At 37.5% G+C, this 16,851-nt stretch overlaps 1 protein-coding gene across 1 annotated transcript; it reads right to left on the reverse strand.

Annotated features, from left to right (window-relative positions):
* Positions 1 to 8,244: 8,244 nt before the first annotated feature.
* LOC135213191 (uncharacterized) lies at positions 8,245 to 15,537 on the reverse strand. Its single transcript, XM_064247160.1, has 4 exons — positions 15,382 to 15,537; positions 9,885 to 10,117; positions 9,529 to 9,707; positions 8,245 to 8,830 (listed from the first exon to the last, which is right to left on the reverse strand). The coding sequence occupies exons 2-4, from the start codon at positions 9,911 to 9,913 to the stop codon at positions 8,637 to 8,639; spliced, it is 402 nt and encodes a 133-aa protein (XP_064103230.1). The 5' UTR covers positions 9,914 to 10,117; positions 15,382 to 15,537; the 3' UTR covers positions 8,245 to 8,636.
* Positions 15,538 to 16,851: the final 1,314 nt, after the last annotated feature.

The following is a 16,851-nucleotide window of genomic DNA, read 5'->3' on the forward strand; positions in this document are numbered from 1 at the left end:
AAATTTTTTCTTAATGTATACACTTGACCTAAAGCCATTCTATAGTTAAATTTTTCCTTAATGTATACACTTGACCTAAAGCCATTCTATAATTAAAATTTTCCTTAATGTATACACTTGACCTGAAGCCATTCTATAGTTATTGGGCAAAAGAGGGCAATTTCCTTTCCAGGGAAGACGAACAAAATACTGTCCATTTTGATACTCAACACTACTGACATACCTTTTGTAGACACAATCATCTTCTACAGATGGGGCAGTTGGATTGATGCCTATCAATTCTAATTTCCATAATTTATGAACTTGTTCATTATTCTCTTCAATCAAATCACTAACATGAAGAGGAGAAATATTAGCAGTTAATCTGCAAACAACAACATTTGTCTTAATGGAAGTTTCCAGGTTATTGGAAAATTGCGAGGAAATCTTACCAAATGGAATGTAACCAACAGGTGTCTCAAACAATCTAACACCTTCATACTTGGTAACACCACCAACAAAATCAGCAAAATAATCAGAACCCACCATCAATTCAATCCCCGAGACAGTGTTGGATGAAATTTCATCTGCAGTTTTAATCCCTTTACCCTGCAGCATTTGATAAACCTTATGCATGCCTGGTGCAGAAATACTACTTGGTAACTCATCCACAATTACAACTCTCATCTTCTTAATCCTCCTACCTAGTGAAACTACAGGTGTCACAATATCAAATTGTCCCTCCTTTGGCTGGGACTGAAAACCTTGCAAAACAAGTTGCTGACTCTCAACAGTCTTTAGCTGTAGTGCCGTAGCTAACTTGGAAGTAATAAATGAAATCTGCGATCCAGGATCGAAAAGGCAATGAACATACTGTGACTTGGAATTATCATTATTAGATACCTTGACCTGAGCCGTAGCTACAGAAAAAGAATATTTGGACCCAGCACTCTTTGTACTTGAAACTACACTCTTAACTTCAATGTTTGTAGTACTGTTAACTTGCTTGTCTGACTTTACAGTACCATCTGATTTCACCTCACTTTGCAACTTGCCTCCAAAATTGCTGTAGCAAAAAACTTCATTATGATTAGTTTTATTGCAGACAAAGCATTTAACAGGCTGCAAACACCTGCCATCATGCTTATTTCTTAAACATCTAGAACACTGTCCCATATCTATCAGCCTACTTCTTTGGAAAGTTGCATCAGCATACTTTGAGCATCGTCTGGCTCTGTGACTATCTGATGAACACAATAAACAATGGTTTTTAGAAGATGTTGCTTCAACTGAATAAGTTCCAATCTGAGTCTTATCTGTATAATACCTGCTGTGTCTAGTTGGAGGATTTCACTTTATCTCTAACTTGAGATTTGCCACTATCCTGTGGAAATTTATCACTATCAGACTAATTTCTTGCTGTCACTGATATGCCCAAAGACTGTGTATATACTTCAGTATATAGTCTTTGGATATGCGTGAGGCGGTAAACAACGGTTAGCGCATGCGCAATTCACTGCCGTACCAATATCTACCGAGATCGGGGTACGGCTGCCGTACCAATATCCAGTTCGAAAAAATTATTACTGTGGTGAAATTATATCCTATGATTGCTCAAAATGGTCCACAGCACATAATTTTCTTTAAGAAGGCAACAACAGTAAGAATTTTAGGCACTGGAATTATATTACAAACCAGAAATCAACTTGTTTACACCTTAAATCTCACTGGTAGTCGCCAAACACAGACACGAGAACTAACCTAGCATTCTTATATATCCCCTATACACATTTGGCCAAACATGCAAATTAACTTATATAAGATACTTAGCTGGTTCGTCGTATTAAGGAAGATAAGTACACTTAATTACATAGTATGTATAACTAATACAGAATGGCAGTGCTCGCCACTAATGGGACCCACAAACATTCCCTTAAATTGCCATGTGTGCACAGTAACCCAGACAACAGCACATTTCCCCAACATTAAGGCAGGGGAAAAAAAAGTGGAGGGAGGGAACTCTGGTCGCATTTGTGAAATACGGGCGAAAAAATATCACTTATAATTAAAAATAATTAATAATCATTAATTAGTAAATCACAAAACCTAAAGTAAAGTTAATGATAAAGGAATTAACACCTTTTCATTTAATGGAAATGAAAATTTAATGTGTCATTTTATGACATGTGGGGTGGTTGAGAGACCAAAGCAAAGTGCCCTGAATTGGTACACCATCCCGTCGAAGATGAAGCGGATGTACTTCCTGGAGGACTGGGGGATGGGTATCTAGAAATAGGCATCCTTCAGGTCCACAGAAACCATGAAATCGTTCTCCCTGATGGAATTGAGCACGGAGCATGTCATTTCCATCATGAACCGAGTGAACGAATCGGTTCAAGGGAGAGAGATCTATCACCAGGCGCCAGGCCCCTGATGACTTCTCCACCAGGAAAAGTCGACTGTAGAAGCCCGGTGACTGATCCCGTACGATCTCCACAGCTTGTTTGTTCAGCATGACGTCTACCTCTTGCCGAAGTGCTACGTCTCTGGCAGAACCGGGAACGTACGTCTGCAGATGGACTGGGTTGGAGGGAGGGGTGGCCGCGACTCGAAGGGTAGTAGATATCCCTCCTGAAGGAAATCCACTATCCAGGTCTCGTCTCTGTAGCGCTGCCAAGTTGCCAAATGGCTCGCCAGGCACACACCCCCCCAAACTTCCGGCAGCAGGTGAGGGGGAACGCCGTCACTAGTGTTTCCCTTTCTTCTTCCCGAATCCTCCTTGGGAAAAGTAGGACTGGGAGGAGGGCTGACGGTAACTCCATACAGAAGAAGTCGAAGGCTGGGTCTTTCCACTCGACCTCGACGAGGAAGTCATCTTGGCCGCTGAGGAAGCGCTAGCCAAGCTCCGAGGCTTGCCGCAGTGACTTGAGGCTGCCCAGCCACCTTCGAGACTGCCTGGTGGACTAGGCGGTCACTGTCCTCAGTGAGCCGCTGTTCCAGCGCAGCATCCACCTTCTCTCTAGGGAAGAGAGAGGAGGAAGCCAGACCCAAAGCTGCCTCACGCCCTGCCGATGGTCACTCAAGCGAGGACTGTCTCTCTGTGATGGTAATTGCTTCATAGCAAAGAAAGATAAAGGAAAGAAAAACACATTTTCAAGAAGTTTGGCAGCAAGGAGGCATTAGCGCATTGTGTTGGTGCCAGTTCTCATGATGGTTCTAGAATCGGCAGGAGTATTGTGGAACTCGTCAGGCGCCGAAGTGTCGGGAGAAGCGCAGCGAACTATGATGCAATACCTCGTCTAGATTCTTCGGAGAAGTTTCGGTAATCTCGGGAGTCTGACGCTCGCCGTAGGCCCAGCCCCCAGAATGCCGTATAAATACAACGGACGAAGTAGGAGAAAGCAGAGATCGTCAGAGAGAGATCATCAGTTAATCACAGAGATCATTAGTAAGAGAGACAGACCAGAGTATCAGTGAGAGATCAGCAGCAGCAGAGATCATCCGAGAGAGATAAGAGAAAAAGGGACCGACGAAGGATCAGAAGAAAAGTTGCTCGAGAGTTGGTTGGATTTTGGTCAAGCCATCTTCAGGAGTGGACGACCAAGTTATTTCGACATTGGGGAAGACTTCAGAGAAGAAATGTCCTGCTAGAGGTTTTGGGGAGTTCCTGCCTTTCAAGTATCAAGAGTAGACTTTATTTTCTACAACACGGAGTCAAGAGGACGTCTGCAATCGCCGTTCTCCTTTTGTGAAGCCATCGCTTCGAGTCGCTAAACTAAGCAGCAAGTATTTGAATTACCTCACGGTTCCCCCAGTTCATGCAGTGTAAGATTCTATCTTTTTGTGTAAATAGGAGATACCATTCTGCATTTACCTTTGTTAGTAAGCTTGTAAATAAACCTTTGTTGTGTTAGTGTTTCTTTCTATATTCGTATCCCCAGTTTCAACTGTTGGTGTTGAAATATATATTTTTTTTATTTAGTTCATATCGAACCTGAAGTGGACCTCTCTCAAGAGGCCGTAACATTGTGGCGACCTTTGGCCAGGATGAGTTAGTCAAGTTGCAGAGAGAGGATGAGACACCATAACAGATTGAAACAGGGAAAATATAGAAAGAGCCAGAATGAGTGAGATGGTGAAAGAGTTTATTGAATCGGGTAAGCTCCTAGGTCTAGAGGGGAATGATCTCCATGAGTATGTTGAAAAGAAAGAAAGAGAAAAGTATGAGAGAGATGAAAGAGCGGCTGAGAGAGAGGAAAGAGCAGCTGAGAGGGAAGTGCAGCAAGCGAGGGGGGCAATGAAAATGCAGCAGGAAGAAAGAGAGAGAGAACGTACGCATTAGTTGGAAATTGCTCAGTTAAGGGAAAGCACTCGTAACAGTTGGACGGGCGAGAACGAAAATGAAGCTGATATGTTAGGTATGAGTGCAGTGCTAAAATTAGTACCAAAGTTTGATGAGGAAGATGTAACAAAATATTTCATGTGTTTTGAGAAGTTAATGGAACGAGTAGGTTCTCCTAAAGAAATGTAGACTTTATATTTGCAGTCAGTTTTGAGTGGTAGGGCGGTTAATGTGCAAGTTTGAGAAAGGATGAAAATATTACGTATGTAGAATATGGTAAGAAGTTAGAAAGGCTGTTTTTTGATTGGTTAACTTCTGCTAAGGTTGAGGATTTTGATGCTTTGAAGAACTTAGTGTTCTTGGAAAACTTCAAAGATAATGTATCCCCTGAGATTAAACTTTATATAAAGGATAGGCAAGAAGTGTCTTTTGCAGGAGCAACTAGGTTAGCTGACGAATATAGTCTAACTCATAATTTGAGTGTTAGTAAGAAACGAAATGATCCTTCGTCTGGTAGAGTACAAAGCAGTAAAGGTTTCAGTCCTAGTAATAGCAATTCGAGTAAAAGTGACTATTCCTGTTATACATGCGGAAAACCTGGTCATATGTCTAAGGTTTGTAAGAGTAAAGTGCCATCTAGTGGCTCGGAATTAACTTGTTTCCGATGTAATGGGAAAGGGCACTTAGCAAGAAATTGTGCAGTAGAAAGGAAGGACGGTAAGAAACCAGTATCGCTAGTTAACCTTTCATCAAGTAGGAATGATGTGATGAGAGAAACTAGGAAAATTTGTTGTGAATTTCTGTCAGAAGGCATAGTTTCCTTTCTTGGAGGAGAGTGTTTGAGAGAAGTAGTCCTGCTTCAAGACACAGGAGCTGCTGTCTCACTGATCAGGAGAGTGTGTGTGCCAAACAGGGCAGAAATCAATATGGAAGAGAAAGTCATGTTAGGTGGATTTCCTAACACTTGTGTTCTTTGTCCTTTGTTGAAGTTGAATTTAGAAAGTCAGGTAGTGTCAGAAGTGAAACTTGCAGTTGTGGACAGTTTGCCCGTCGAAAGCATTGACACTATTGTCGGTAATGACTTAGCTTTATCCAAGAATGTGAATCCTATTGTGAGGAATATTCCAGTGCCTGAAATGGTAGTAACTAGGTCGGGTTTAGATACAGACATAGACTATGATCATAATTTGTTCGTGGATTCGAACGAGAGAGTTCGTGGATTCGAACGAGTGTGAGTTCGTGGATTCGAACATGAGCTCGTGGATTCGAATGAGTGTGATAGAGGTAGCAACGTTGATCTTGGCATGAGTGTGGCTGAGAGACCGGACTTTATCGATGTTGACAGTGATAGCCAAGGGGAAGGCGTAGCTGTTGAGAGTAACGTAGTAAATGTACCAGTATCTAGTCCTAGTTACGGTGATGAATTAGGCTCTAACATTTTAGATAAGGATGAGTTAGTCAAGTTGCAGAGAGAGGATGAGACACTATCCCAAATTTTTGAATGTGAACTGGATGATGATCTCGATGATGTGTGTAAGGAAACTTTTTGTTTAAAGGACAAAGTTTTGTGTCGTTATTGTCAACCAAAGTCAGGTAGTAAAGGGGAAATCACCGAACAATTAGTAGTTCTTAGGAAGCTTCGTGAGTTAGTTTTGAAGTTAGTACACTATGAGCAAGGGCATTTGGGAGTAAATAAAACTTTCAAGTGTATTAGTAGGGCGTACTTTTGGCCTAAAATGAAAAATGATGTAAAGAGGTATGTTTTAAGCTGTCATGAATGCCAAATTGCCGGGAAACCGAATCAAGTAATTCCCAAAGCTCCATTGTGTAATATTCCTTAGGTAAGCGACCTTTTGAGAATGTAGTTATCGATATGGTTGGACCTTTACCTAGAAGTAAGGTTGGTTGGTTGGTTTTATAAAGTTTAGGTGTAACACCAAGCACTGGGGCAGCAAAGGCCATTCAGCGCTTACTGTATAACTATGAAATTATAAGATGTGTTATATCATGTAAAGCAGGTTTATTTCTTTGAAATAATTTACTATATTTTGAAGTGAGGTTGGTTGGTTGGTTTTATAAAGTTTAGGTGTAAAACCAAGCACTGGGGCAGCAAAGGCCATTCAGCGCTTACTGTATAACTATGAAATTATAAGATGTGTTATATCATGTAAAGCAGGTTTATTTCTTTGAAATAAATTAGTATATTTTGAAGTGAGGTTGGTTGGTTGGTTGGTTTTATAAAGTTTAGGTGTAACACCAAGCACTGGGGCAGCAAAGGCCATTCAGCGCTTACTGTATAACTATGAAATTATAAGACGTGTTATATCATATAAAGAAGGTTTATTTCTTTGAGATAATTTACTATATTTTGAAGTGGGGCATTTTCTCCCAATAGTTCTTCAAGTTGGATATTATATATGTTGTTGGATCTTCGTTTTCTTTCGAATTTATTGCATTCAGTTAGTAGATGACGGACTGTGACCAGAGTACGACAATGGTCACAGTAAGGGGCCTGTCTTTCCTCGCCTTGCAACATCAAGTATTTGTGTGTCAAGTATGTATGTCCTATTCTTAATCTTGTTAATATGACATCTTCCCTTCTTTGACATTGTTTTCTATTCCAAGGTTTTACAGATGATTTAGTATGCTTTAATTTATGATTCAATTCTAGCCATTCTTTTTCCCATTTTGATTGACCGTATTCATTTCTTGTTGTTTTAATGTCATTGTAAGGTATTTGTATTTTTTTGATTAACTCCTTTTTTACTGCCTCTTTGGCTTCTTTATCCACCCTTTATGCCCACATGGGAAGGGACCCAACATAGTTTTATATTTTTAGATTTCCGTTTTACTATTATATCTATCCACTCCCTTCCCAGCAAACACACAAGTATTGGTCATACATTGACCCATTGCCGGAGATCCAGACTTTCGGGCATTGGTACAAATGATCAGTAGCATCGGTCCAATTCATATCCATTATCCGTTTGCACACCGGGCCCTTAATGGAACTGTGTTGTAAGAATGTTGGGACAATACATGCAATCCATAATCACGCCAATGCGTGTGTTGGACCAGTAGTGAAACAACTCTGGACTACTAACTTTCCTATTTTGGGCAGATACTGGTACGATTACCAGTATCCAATTTATGTTTCATTATGGATTGCCAGATAATTCCAATGCATGATATGAAAGAATTAAATGTGATATCTATGTACATCACTCTGCTGTATCTAAAGTTTGAAAATAAACTATACAATGAAAAAACTGAATCCTTTGGCAGTTTTGTTCAGTGGTCTTAGACATGTGATCGAACCCCACTGGAAGAAATGTTAGAAGCTCGATCTCCTTACTTGACTTTTTATCAGCACTATAGTTACATGCATAAAACATTGTATAGTTTATTTTCAAACTTTAGCTACAACAGGGTGATGTTAACATAGATATAAAACATTTCTTTCATCAGTGCTTCGGACAAAATGTTACCCTTATGTATCTGTATGTTGCAATATTCATCTAAATTTATTTTGATAAAGTAGTATAGGGTGATGTGGCAAGTATTTAGGTATTGACAAAATTATTTTTGAAAATAATTTAAACACTTTTATGCAAACATATATCAGTCAATAGAAACAAATCAATACTCTTTTAAAAACTGTTCTGTGATAAAGTATTGTGTCTGTCATGTAAACAATAATTTCAATAAATGCGTTCACATAAAAAAATGGGATTCCATTATACTGGTGTTTAACATCAAAATACATAGTCACAATTAAATTTTTATTAGAAGGCAAAAAATGGTTAACAAAACAGTTGCAGTAACTAGTACCATATATATACATGAAACACCCACTGCATTCTCTATACTACATAAACTCTCCTTAATGTTTAATATATCTGATTTCTATATACAATCATTTTTACAAAAGCTAGCTGATGATATAGTCAAGGAAATTATAAATATTCATGGATTACTGTCTAATGTTTGTTGTGACTTTGTGCAAGATGGTACATCCATTTAATTAAAAAAAAAAAAAAGTAATGCAGGAACACAAATTGCCATTCATTAAGTACAGCACTGTATGTAAGAGATAAATGGATGTAGCATCTTGCATGAAGTCACAACAAACATTAGACAGAAAAGAATGATACGTCTCTACATAAAATTATTCATTTAAACATAATAAAAATTATTTATTTAAATAATAAAAATCTAATTAAAAGACTGACAATAATAAGATAAATTTGAGTGATAAACAAATTACATGAATATTTATAATTTCCTTGACAACAGTCAGCAAAAGTGCTCTATATCATATTCCTTCAGGATCCCCACCAGAATTAGGTTGAGATGAATTGGGATTCTCATCTTGACTTTGCTGACTGCGCAAGTCTTTTGGTCTTTTCCTTCCCAAGTATCTGTCACATGCATTTCTTAGATAAATCATCATAGTTTTCCCTACTTCAGTTTCATCAGTTGATAATTGTGTCTTGTTCACCAGAATATCTGAAAAGGATAATCAATATTAGTAAATTGCATATCTGCAGTACTACACATAGTCCAACAATATAAAAGCCTTTATATTCAGTTACTTATACCACTATTATTACAATTTGAGTTAAAATCTAAGTTAGAAAAGCATAAACCTCTGAACCCAAGGGGTCGAGTAGGAAAAGTAACCCTATACAGGAAGGTAAAAGTGGACAAGAAAAAAATGGTGCAACTTTGTGTACTCTCAAGCAAGTGAACTCAAATCCAAGACAGTGGAAGACATTGGTACAGAGGCTATGGCAGTATCCAACTTTAGAAGTTTTGATGTCAAAGTATTAATTCATTTAAAGGGTTAACAATTAAGGTTTAAGTCACTTTTAACTTTGTGGGATTTGATTTTGATGTTAACCCCTGCCAAGGCTAAATGATAATGGCACTTATGGTTTCTGTGCTTTAACATTACACTGCACTTTTATAATGGATTACTTTGCATTACTTTTAAACGTTACTGAATGTGTGGACGAAATACAAATGCAACTCATGTTTTGAAGGTTTCACATACAGTACTTATATTTTGACTATCTACCAGCATCCATGGCACTTCACTGCATCTGCATCCCCATCTAAAAACTAGCAATAGGCAGTTCTACAAAGTGCCAATTTACACACTGCAAAAGCCATACCTACACCTAACAGCATTATACAGCACTCACTTATTATAATTCCACACAATGTCGTGTTCTTGAACCCTTTCTTGCATGTATTTGTTTTCGTCTTCCAGCCAAGACGACCTTCCCAGTTGAACTCATACTGGAGTCCACTTGTCATGCAGAAGTCAATCATGGTTTTGACTGCTGACGGTTGCTCCCCCAAGAATCTAGAGTCTATGTACCTAGAAATAACATTCAATAAGAGTGGTTATACGAAAGTTTTTGATAATTATTAGTAATGAAATCATTCTACATACTATGGCCTTTTCTTATCTTTAGTAATGTCAAAGTAAAAGTTTTCAGTACTGAAGCATAATAAACATCATTGTGCATATCACGGTAACTGACATGTAGCTTACCAGTGACTTTCTAAGGGGACTGTCCCCATTTATCTGTTGTTCAAAGTCCTCAAAGTCTACATATCTTTGTATTGGTAGCAATCCGTCCAGCAGGGATAAATCAGGTCCAGTGGGTGCAGCAGCCTGAGTTTGTTTCAAATGTTCGATGGTACCTATCATTATTTCTAGTGACTTCTGCTGATCTTGCACCCTACTTTCCAATTTTGTCATTGTCATCACAAGAGGTCGCAAGACTGAAAAAGAAATCAATATTTTCCAATATCTAAACAGAAGTGTGTTAATTTAAATGTAGTTAGCACAAATCTCTTTTCATAAATAGCTTCACCAACACAGGAAATAAAAGCTGATTTTATTGGTTACACAGGTACCATCTGATTTACAATATTCAATTTACTGAAAAAATTGAGGAAACTGTCAACAGATACTCTTTGGAAATCTGTATAAGCAAAAAGAAAAAAGGTTGATAGCCCCACACACACACACAGATTGCCAAGCAATTAGTAAGCTAGGAGAAGACAATATTTTCACATCCATCGTTGCTAAAAATTTCACCACTAGTTGCCTGTGTATGTGAATTATTTTCTACAGTAGCTTTTTTATTTCCCATGCAAAGTTCTCTATAGTCCTTAAATTTTCTTTTTGCATGACGATTCAAGGTCCATGTACTTGCCATAATGAACAATCCCCAGCTTCACAATTCTTGAACATACAGGGGACCTGAGACAGAAAAATATCAAGATATGGTGTGGGAAAAGCTTATTTTTGGTTTGTTGTCCTAATTGAAAGTGGGTACCAATTTTATGAATGGCAAAGCAACTAGTGGGAGGTGTGATGTAAATTAATTAGCAGAGGGAGAATTCAGATCTGGATTGAAAGGTAAGGTACAGTTGTGTTGTTGGTGGAGACATCCAGCCAGGTCAGGGAAACAAACATGGTGGAAGGTGGAAAACAACAGGTCATGGAAATTGAAGTCGGAATGAATTCCAGAAAAGGCCAAAGTAAAAGAAGCAATAGATAAAACTCTAGAGGAGTGACGTCTCCTTGTTAGACATCAAAGAATGTTCAAAAGGTCGGCCTCATGACAACAGTAAGCATAATAGATTTAGACCACGACGATGATTTTTAGCTACATCCACCCACAAGGAATCGACAAGTGATAGGAAGGAGTCATGCCCATGTGGGCAATTGCAAGGTCCAGCTAGGCCCAGAAGACGAAAGCCAAGTGTGATAAATGCAAAAAATTGTTCTGCACAGGCCTAAACAAGCCTCAAATGAAGAATTTCTTGAGGTCGATAAAAATGACAGAAAAGGAAAAAGGCCTAGATTGGTATTGCAGTTACTCAAAGAAGATTGCAGATCATACAAAGAGAAATTAGAAAAAGCAATTGAAGAAACTGAGAAATTGCTGAAAACAAGCTTATATAGGATTGCATGAGATGCTAAGGGAAGGAAGAAAAACCAACTAGTTAATTTGTTTATAGAATGTTAATGGAGGGTACAGGCAAAAAAGGGTCAATAAGTCAGGATGAGGAAATTGCTATGAGAAAGGATAGAGGAAAAATCCCAGATCACCAAGAATTTTGGAAATATGGTGTTGGATGGAATAAAAAGTGCAGAGAAAGTAAAAAAGGAGAATAAATCAATTGGTGAACTAAAGTTACTCAAAGAAGATTGCAGATCATACAAAGAAAAATTAGAAAAAGCAATTGGAGAAACAGAGAAATTGCAGAAAACATGACAGTCAGCAATCAATGGAGCTTCATGGAAGACCTGAAAACCCTAAATGAAAACCTAGTGAAGAATATGGAAAACAAACAAGGTACAATCACGGAAAGGACCACTAAAATAATGTCAAGACTAGAGAGTAACTCACCTAACCCTGACAACAAGCAATGCTTGAATAGCGAAGCCCTGAACAGGGACCACGATTAACAGAGGGGGTTGGGAAATCAAAGTGCACCTAAAGATAAGGATAAGCAAACAAGAGCAGAGTGCAGGTCTTTACGACGGAAAGTTGCAAGAAAGGGAGACTGTTGTGAGTTCCGCGCTTACGACAGGAAAGTGCAAGAAAGGAGAGACTTGTGAGTACCCTGCACTTACGACAGGAAAGTGCAAGAAAGGAGACTCTTGTGAGTACCAGCACAAGTGGAAAAAGCAGAATTTATAAAGATCCCAGAAACAGCACGGGCAGAAAAAAGAGGTAAACCAAAGGACAGTATATAAGTTCAACAAAGAGGGTTATATTGTGAATATGACAGGAACTGTAAATACAGCCACAGAGTCATTAGCAGAACTAGGACTATAGTACGACAATATTAGGTAGACCAAAAGATGAGAATGTAAGCGTTTCAAAGAGGGGCACTGCAAATATGGTAGAAACTGTAAATACAGTCACAGAATCAGAAGCCAAAATAGGGCTATAATAAATGGAAAGGCAAGGTACCAAGAAATAAGACATGTTGACTATGAGCCAGAATAAAAGAGCAAGCAGAGATGAGGATGAGCAGTATATGTGCAGGTTTAAAAAAAAAAAAAAAAAAAAAAGAAGCAATCAAGAAATAGCAGAAGAGCAATTAAGAGGCCCTTTATGGACCAATTTTTGGACAAATAGCTCGGTGAATACGGTGTACCAAATATATTAATAGAAATAAAATGGAATGAGATATGCCAAAAAAGGTGGTACCAAGATAATGAAACACGTTGACTATGAACCAGAATAAAAGAGCAAGCAGAGATCAGGATGAGCCAGTATATGTGCAGGTTTTTCAAAAACAAAGATCAAAAATAGTAGAAGAGCAATAAGAGCCCCTTATGGACAATGTTGGACAAAAAGCTTGGTGAACACATGTACCAAATATAATATAGAAATTAATGGAATGAGGTATGCCAAAAAAGCACTGAATAAGGAAATAAAGATAAGAATTAATCAAGATATCTGAGACTTTCAAACAAAAGAGGAAAGAAATAAAGAAGCTGAGGAAAACAAAAACATAAGGGAACTGGAAACAAAGGACGCATGTATCATAATGAAAGCCAGACTGAATATGTTGAACTTAAAGGCTAGCTTCTTGGGTAAATTTCAGGACGAGGTCTGTGATATATGCAGTGGAGGAGGACATCACCGAACATTTATTCATGTGTAAATCAATTAAAAAAACAGATCAGGACATAAATATAGACATGGAAATCCCCTAACAGAAAACTGGGGGAATACATAAGGATAGCCCACAAAATTAAGAATGTTCTTATACCTGGAAGCGATGGATGTCAAAGCTAAGTAGCATTGCCCTGCCCTGCCTCAGTTATATTAAGAAAAAGAAATGAAAGGGGGTTGGGTTAAAATTAAAGTAGAAATATTGTGTTATATCTAATTTGGAAACATCTTTAATTTTGGGGGGTTACTATTGTTGCAGAAAAGGGACCAATAGACATGAATTAAAATACAGGTAGTGTTCAAGTTACAATAATTTGTCCTATGGATAATCCGATTTTACGATGGGGTTAACAATTAATACTGATACGACAATATTTTGAAATTATTTTAAAATTTCACTCACAATGGACGCAGGCAGCAGAGTACACTCAGGGAGCGAGAGAGACCAAATTACAATAGCCTAAATTTATCCCGTCTTCTAGTTAAAAAAAGTCTGAAAACAGCAAAAGAGAATGATGAAGGTATTGTTTTAACGTTATAATTTTGTGTAAATGTAAATGTGTAGTCATGAACACCGAATGATAGTAAGCAATTACCGCAGTCATGTTATAATGGTGATATGTAGCATAGGATGATGTTTTTTATGCAGAAAGTTTTATTTGCTATAAGATCAAAGCTCAGCAAGGAAATATACTGCTAATGACAATCATGCAATAGCAACAAGGACAAAACTCCGTAAACTTGATAACTTGTGCCATCGAACACACCATAGATAAAATTGTGCCATCGAACACAACTGTAGATAAAATTGAGAGAAATGATTTTATCAAACTATTGGGCTTGAAATAACACATTTTACAGTTTTTTTTTATTTGACCAATAAAAGATAACGCAAAGCTTGTATTACGCTGAAACCATGTGAAAATAGTGAATGGAATCATGTAATTTTTTTTTGACACAAAAAAAACATGCCCCTGATGCAATCTTTTAATGAAAAAAAATAATTTAGTTCACAACAAATGTATTCAAGTCATATTTCAACTTAAACACGTTGTCTAACGAAAATGACCTTGTCTCATATAAGTAAATATCTGGAAATTCATTTATGCTAACTAGAAGCTAGAAAATTTGCTCATAATTGAGTTAGGGTAAAAAAACCGCATGGTACAGGGGTGGACCATGTACGATCAATGTGTACAACCCCAAGAAAAGTACATTATAACGCGTCCTGACACCGGAGTAGAGGTCTTTAGCTCCGTTTCTCACCAACAACAAGTTGCGTCTGATGCCCACCTCCGATGTCAGGACGCGTTATAATGTACTTTTCTTGGGGTTGTACACATTGATCGTACATGGTCCACCCCTGTACCATGCGGTTTTTTTACCCCTAAATATGGCAAAATAAACTTGTATGGGGCCCCACAACTGATTTCTAAATCAAAACATTGACCACTACCTTTAAGTTAGTATTTATAATGCAATAACATAATACAAGAATACCTACAATATTATTGGATACAGTGAAGTGGTGTAGAACTTATTTCATAATTATATGCAGCCATCAGCAGCCCTGACATCACTCAATTGTACAGATGTCTGACTGATTCTTGTTTTGTGTCCAATTTTTTTTTCTACTAATATATCATAGTCAGAATGCACTGAACCTCGAGAATTAGCTTATATCAATTAATAAATTACTATACCGCATGTGTAATATAGAGAATACTGTAGGCTACGCTACTGTATTCGTATGTCTACACTAGGCCAACACTTTAATTTTATTCAATTACTTCGTACTGAATTTTCATAAGCACACATAGCCTACATTAAACCTAGAAAATATGCTGAAACTAATAATTATTATGCTGTATACCTATGTATAAAGTAGTGTAGGCTAGGCTACCCTATATGTAGAGATGGTGCAAATTACCCTAGTGTAGGCTAGGGTATATTCGAGATATGATTTTTCCATAAGTAGGAGAATACCTGTAAACAGTTTTAAGTACTAACAAAGTTAAACTGAATAATGAGTAAAACTAACAAGGAAATAAGCTTAGGTGATCCATGGGAAACTGTTTTTCCCTAGAATGCCACTCATTGACCTATCCGAAACGTTGCCTATCCAATCTTGTTTAGGGTTCCGTGCCCTGACCTGGCTTTAGGGGCATCTGGAGTCTGGGACCCCGCTCTAATAACACAACTAGTAGTAGCTACCATTCCGAGGTTGTCCTACTCTTAAAGAATTTAGCTTATTCACAGGTACTTGTTCCTCTTGATAGCCTAACCCACATACCTAGTAGTAGCTAAACACATGAACCTAATATGCAAACACTTACTACTCACAATTGTCTTACAAAGCACGTTTGTTCTTCTTGGTGATGATTTTGGGCCTGCAGAAATGGTCAGCAGTAGTGCTCTTCAGAGACGGGAAAATTTCATGGTTTTAAGTAGTAGTAGTTATGGGTCGAGGCAATGCCTTTGCAACGGCGCCTCTTAGTCTTGGGTATTTTTTGTTTTTGTTTGTTTATTTGTTTAGCTCTTTCCTTTTTTTTTCTCTTTTTTTCCACATCAAGTATATGGTTTCTTTCTTATTTCGTTGTTACTGAAAATAGAAATTTTCCCACTACGTCACTTTCCTTCTCTTCATAGGGTTGTTGTAGCCCTATTGCTTTAACCCGTTCCTCTATATATGTATCACAATATAAAAGGAAATGAAATATGTCTTCTACTGCATCATTGCAAAAAGGACAACAGGTGTTCTCCTTCTGGTGCCTTTTTGCTATATTTAAATTAAGAGAGTTGGTCTGGCTTTGAAGAGAAGGACTGAACCCATTAGAGTTGTCATAAATTTACTTCGCCTTTTATTTCTCTTTTCCCAACGTTTTATATATGTTCACAGTCACTTTATTTTCCAACTCTTCTTTCCACCTCTCTGTGTCCCATATTCTGGCTTTGTCCTTTATTTCTGTTCTGGACATTCCTTCTAATTTTCTTAAATTTATTTTAACTTCATGCATGTACTTTTCCACAGTTTTCCACCATTTTCTTTCCTTTTCTTGCATATCTGTAATTAATTTCTTCAGTATCTCTTTCCGTCCATTTAAAGTATTATTTACATAGCTTATCTTCCCATTCATAATTCTACTTTTCATTGAAGAAGCTCCTATCTCCCCCCTTAATGTGGCTACTACTGTACTTCTACATGCCCCTAATATTTTCCTATATACCCCACCATTCTCTATTCTTTGTAATTTTCTCTATTTCTGCGTCTGTTAGATTAACCACATTGGTTCCGTATAAGATTGATGGTATAGAGCTATGTTTTCCAGAATGTTTCCCTATTAGAACTTTGTTTGCAGCTTTTTTTTCCTATTATTGACCCTCCAGGCCAGTCCACGTGAGTGTAGTAATAGTAGTAGTAGGCGGTGTTGTGTCTTTGAAACGGCCTCCTCCCCTGGCTTGTTGTTATTCCTCCTTTGTTTATGTAAGGTATCTGTAGATCTATATAACTATTTCATTCATCTTGTGTTTGGTAAAGTTTTTTCTCTCTGTAATGCCATAGTTCTTTTTTTAATTCTTTCCTATTTTCAAAAGGTCTAAAAATAAAAGCAAAAAAGAAAAAAGTATATTCCTCTTCATAGTGTCTTGGAATGTTTAAATGAGTAGGTTTAACATAATTTCAAATTTGGCAAACATAAGAAAATGTGCTAAAAATATGCTAAGTGAAAAACAAAATGCCAAATCAAAATTTTGGATACCAATTATGTTTGAGAAGTAACACACAAATCCACATATATTGTATATGTATGTGGC

This window comes from Macrobrachium nipponense, chromosome 42 (assembly GCF_015104395.2).
Source record: "Macrobrachium nipponense isolate FS-2020 chromosome 42, ASM1510439v2, whole genome shotgun sequence".
NCBI lineage: Eukaryota > Metazoa > Arthropoda > Malacostraca > Decapoda > Palaemonidae > Macrobrachium > Macrobrachium nipponense.